This window comes from Tupaia chinensis, unplaced genomic scaffold, assembly GCF_000334495.1.
Source record: "Tupaia chinensis unplaced genomic scaffold, TupChi_1.0 Scaffold000466_1, whole genome shotgun sequence".
NCBI classification, from domain to species: Eukaryota; Metazoa; Chordata; class Mammalia; order Scandentia; family Tupaiidae; genus Tupaia; species Tupaia belangeri.
In genome coordinates this window covers 279,500-284,254 of record NW_006159975.1, presented here as the reverse complement: position 1 = coordinate 284,254, position 4,755 = coordinate 279,500, and the positions used below count along the sequence as shown (strand labels likewise).

General features: G+C 32.8%; 1 protein-coding gene across 1 annotated transcript in view; it reads right to left on the bottom strand.

The window, feature by feature from the left end:
* The window catches only part of SEMA3A (semaphorin 3A), a 249,793-nt gene that overhangs the window by 175,775 nt on the left and 69,263 nt on the right, over positions 1-4,755 (bottom strand). The window contains exon 3 of the mRNA XM_006155760.2: positions 2,904-2,966. Coding sequence (XP_006155822.1) covers positions 2,904-2,966 — 63 coding nt within the window. The remainder of the gene's footprint in view (positions 1-2,903; positions 2,967-4,755) is intronic.

The following is a 4,755-nucleotide window of genomic DNA, read 5'->3' as shown; positions in this document are numbered from 1 at the left end:
GTAAATCCAGGCCTTAGAAACCAGGGAGAACACATAAAGAGATTGTTCGTTTACTTTTCTATAAATGTTCAAATCAGTTTCTATTTTGGTTCCAATTCTCTCTTGAAATGGTGATAGCAGCAGAAACCACTCAAGGCTCATTCTTGTGGTTTTCAGCATCACAAGAGCTCTTTGGAAGGAATTACTGTCTAAGTCTCAGCTGACTATTGTTTACTCAAGATACAGGGCAGAGTTTCCATCAAATGTCCATGTGTCACACTGTGAATCAGATACTGAATAATAAAAAAATTATTTCCTTTTAGAGTCCATTTTTCATTGATTATTTAAATTGCTGCTAAATACAGCATTACTTATTTTCTCGTGTTCATTAAGGAAGAAATGTCCCAAAATCCAGGAAGTCAACTAATACCAATTTCTAAAATTATATACTAAGAAAAGACAAAAAAGTAAATTAAGCCCCTAAGTTACCAATGAAGGCTATGCATCTTATTTAAATGCTCTGACTATATAAACTAAAGAACTTAAATGAGGTTAACTGAAAAACAAAATAAATTTTTATAGGATGAATTTTAAATATATATAGATACAGCAATAGGTCAATGAAAAATATTAAAAGAAAAAGTTGAGCCATCAGATGCATAGTGTAAAATACGTTTAACATTAAGTAGGGCTATTGAGAAAATGCATTTTTTAATAAAATACATAAAAACCTATAGTATTTGTTATCTATTAGATAAATGTTAATGAAGATAATTAAAAATCCACAATGAAATTGATTAATTGCATAAAGGAATATCAAAGCACAAACTCTTCATAGTGTTACATTAATTAGTTGGGTTCGAAAGGATCTGTAAAGCTATTATTATCAGAGGTTGAACTTTCAAACACGGATATATTTCAGTACACCTATCTCTACCACATGAGGTACAATGAAATGACCACTACTGTGTCAGATTTAGTAAACTCCATAATTTTGATCCTCTTCATTTCATTCATAAAATCCATAAGTGTTTTTGCTACACCTAAAAGTTACAGTAAAATTGCCCTTCTTTTAGAGAAGATGCCTCTGGAGTCTTGATTAGGTTCCTCATAGGGCACATTAAGAGGAAGAGTTTATTATGGATGCTGAGCTAATTGTAAATGAGCTAACGCCAGAAGCCCTCAGATTTTAGAATTGGTAACCAAGACAAAAAGAGAGAGAGAGAAAGAAAAAATGAAGTTCCATAAACATGAGGTCGATTCACTGAGGTGAGTAATTTTAGAAATCGTACACACACAAGAATATCTGCTATCTTAACAATTGAAGGACATGATTCAGCCATGAAATCAAATACACTCAGTACTGTTTTAGTACTTATCAAATTCAGATCATTTGTCAAATAAGTACAGTTAGTACCTTCAATTTCACATGAAATCCAGTTCAGAGTAAAGTAGCACTGCAGCGGTCATGACCATAAAAGACGGCCGAACTGATTTCATTAACAATGTTTTTACTTAGAAATTGTCCATATGATTCTATCAGATATATCAATTATAACAATAATGTTTAATAGTTTATCATTATATCATTAACAACTAATATTACAGTTTCATGATAATTTTGCTTTTGCCCCTGTTGGAAATTCTGTGGGCTGGTTATTATTAGACCCATACTTTTGAGGAAAAAGTAAGATATTTGCTCAAATCTCTATGATTTATCACCTATATATTAATAGGTGAGTTCAAATCCAAATACCACAACCCACATTAAAAAAAAAAAGTCCTCAGACATAATTTTTTATCTCAACTTCTAGTAGAGTACATTAAACATTGCAATGTTTGAATGAATATCCTCAATCATTTTACTTCCTGATCAAGAAAATGGGGGTAATCATTCTGTTTCCAGATCAAAATCAAGAAAATAGGGGTAACTACTTACCTCATAAAACTATTGTTAAAACTACACTTAAAAAAATGTAGTTTTGGGACCAGCAGTTAGCGTAATGGCTATGTTGCTGGACTCCCATGTGGTCAACCATGGTTCAAGAACCAGACCCAGTGGCTTAAACACTCCAGGCATGTGTGCGTGTGTGCCCAAGATCCCGAGAGGAGAATGGAGGAGAAGGGGTTGCAGCATGGCCATTCCCTTTGGGGGGGGGATGATTTCTCGCTTTCTGTCTCTCTTTCTCTGGCTTTCTGGTGAGCACATGCGCCCCCTATAGCAAAAAAAAAAAAAAAAAAAGTAGTCTACCTACCTCTCATGATCTGTGCAAATACTTAGCTATACTGCAAACCAGTCAATGAGCTAATTTTACTGACAAAGTTTGCCTTGGGAAAATGGTTTCTATCTTTTTACCATTGTAAATCCATTACAGAAATTGCTTACTACTCACTTTTCGGTCTATAGTGTCCAGAACAGTACCTATTTCATGGTCTCTCCTCAATTTGTATTTATTTAATAAATAAAATGAAAAGGGAGAAGAGAAAGAAAAAAAGAAAGGAAGAAAGGAAGGGGAGAGGAGAGAAGATAGAAATGAAAACAAGAAAAGAGTCATTTAATTGTGACTCAGAAGTAGAAACATTTCATATCGTTCAAGAAATATTAACACACAAAAATCAACTTCCACAGAGAGGATGACTTACTGAATGTAAGTCTATATGTAGCAAAATTCTATTTCGTTAATTTCTTTTGCATATATAAATGAAAAAGGACAATATTTTTGCTTTATTTAGAATATTATTATTTTATCAACCTTGTGTAAAACTAGCAATGCTTCAAGAATTGCATAGTATTATTTTATTCCTCAAGAGTAACTGAATGCATAAGTAAAGCACGGTATTTAAGAGAATACTGAACAAAAATAAATGATAGGTACCAAATTATTTATGTGATCACTGAAACAATTTAGTGGATTGATGCTTACCAGTAGATCTTTTCCAGCCCATTTGCATTCATCTCTTCTAGTGTAAGATACTGGCCACACAATCTAAGGGCAGAGAAGAAACATTTATTTTATGCTAATTAAGTTCTCCAGGAATTCCAACATTGTTCTCCAACATTATCCAACCTTTTAGAGGTGGTGGGGGCAATTGTAAAACAAGTCACATAAAACATAATAAGCAGGAACCCTTCTTTCAGTTTAGATTTTACAGTGACTTCAATAATTACTGTAAACTTCAGTCATTCATATTCGTTCTTTCTATATACAAACCTTGGCTGTATGTGAAATTTGAGCGAGACAAAATCTGATGTAGTAAAAATGTACAGTGTGCAAAGGTGAGGCTATGTGAGAAGCTAGTGAAGAAAAGCAGAAATGAGCAGGGAACATGGTTCTTTCTCTTCTAAATCAGGCAGCCTTTATCATAAAAGAGTAACAGTGAAATTTTAACCCTCGGTGTTCTGAATCCATTTCCCTCATTCAAATCTGACCTAACTTGATAGGATAAGTAATTGCGAGGGTTAGAAAAACCCATTTTACAAAGAGATCTCTGTTCCTTTGTTTCTCTCTTTCTCCTTTTTTCTAGTTCAGGGAAATAATTCAAAGTAGCATTGGTTATTTTGAAGAAATAAACATGGCATTAAAGAAGTAAATAATGGGGAAACAGCAGATGGCATAATGGTTATGTTGCTGGACTCCCACATAGTCAACCCAGTGGCTTAAAAACTCATGCTGGGCAGGTGTGTGTGCCCAAAATCCCAAAAAAGAGAATGGAAGAGAAGCGACTGCAGCATGATCATCACCCAGAGGGGTAATCTTTCCTTTTCTGTCTCTCTGTCTCTCCGAAAAGTGCACATGCCCTCTAGCAAAACAAAACAAAACAAACAAACAAACAAAAAACTCTCTAAAAAAAAAAAAAGTAAGGACCAGCAGATGGTGTAATCACTATATTGCTGGACTCTAGTGTAGTTGAATGCGGCTTGAGTCTCAGATTGATAGCTTAAAATTCATTCTGAGTGTGAGTGCATGCATGCCCAAAATCCCAAGAGAAGAATGGAGAAGGGACTCTGGTATGGCCATCCCTCCTTGGGGGGAGGGGGGCCGTGGTGATTTCCTGCTTTCTATCTCACTGACTGTCTCTTTGGCAAGTGCATGCGCCCTATAGAAAAAAATTTCTCTCTTAAAAAAAAAAAAAAAGTAAATAATAAGGAGATTTCAAAAAGTTTGTGGAAAATATAATCATGAACTTATTTTAGTGCAAAAAAGTTGAAATTAATTGGTAGTATTTCCATAATACTAATTTTCCATGAACTCTATTAGTAGGATTCCATTAATTTTCCATTATTATTATAATGATTTTGAATTTAAGAGCAAGAACAATAGCAAGGAAACTATGATTTTGAGCAAGTCACTTCACTTTTAATTAGTTCAAAATATATTTACTACAAGTCTAGCTATTAGAAGATATTATGACATATGCAGAATGTACAATTATTACTCTAGGATTTTTCTCAGCTATAAAATAGGTTTTTATATGACAATTTGGTTCTTTCAGGGTTAGAAAAAATTGAATATATTAACCACAACCTAAATATTTATTTTAAAAAATTAAGTATGTTAAATATGTAGTCTTAATAATCTGTGCTCATATAGCATCTATCTATATGATATATGTATAACATATATATATTTTATACATGTATATCAATTTACAAAATAAGAAATTATAATAAATAATACAATATACATAATATTATATAAATAACTAATCTAGTCTCCTAATTAAACTATCAAATATTTCTAAATCATCTCATATTTTGCATTCATTTTATAACGA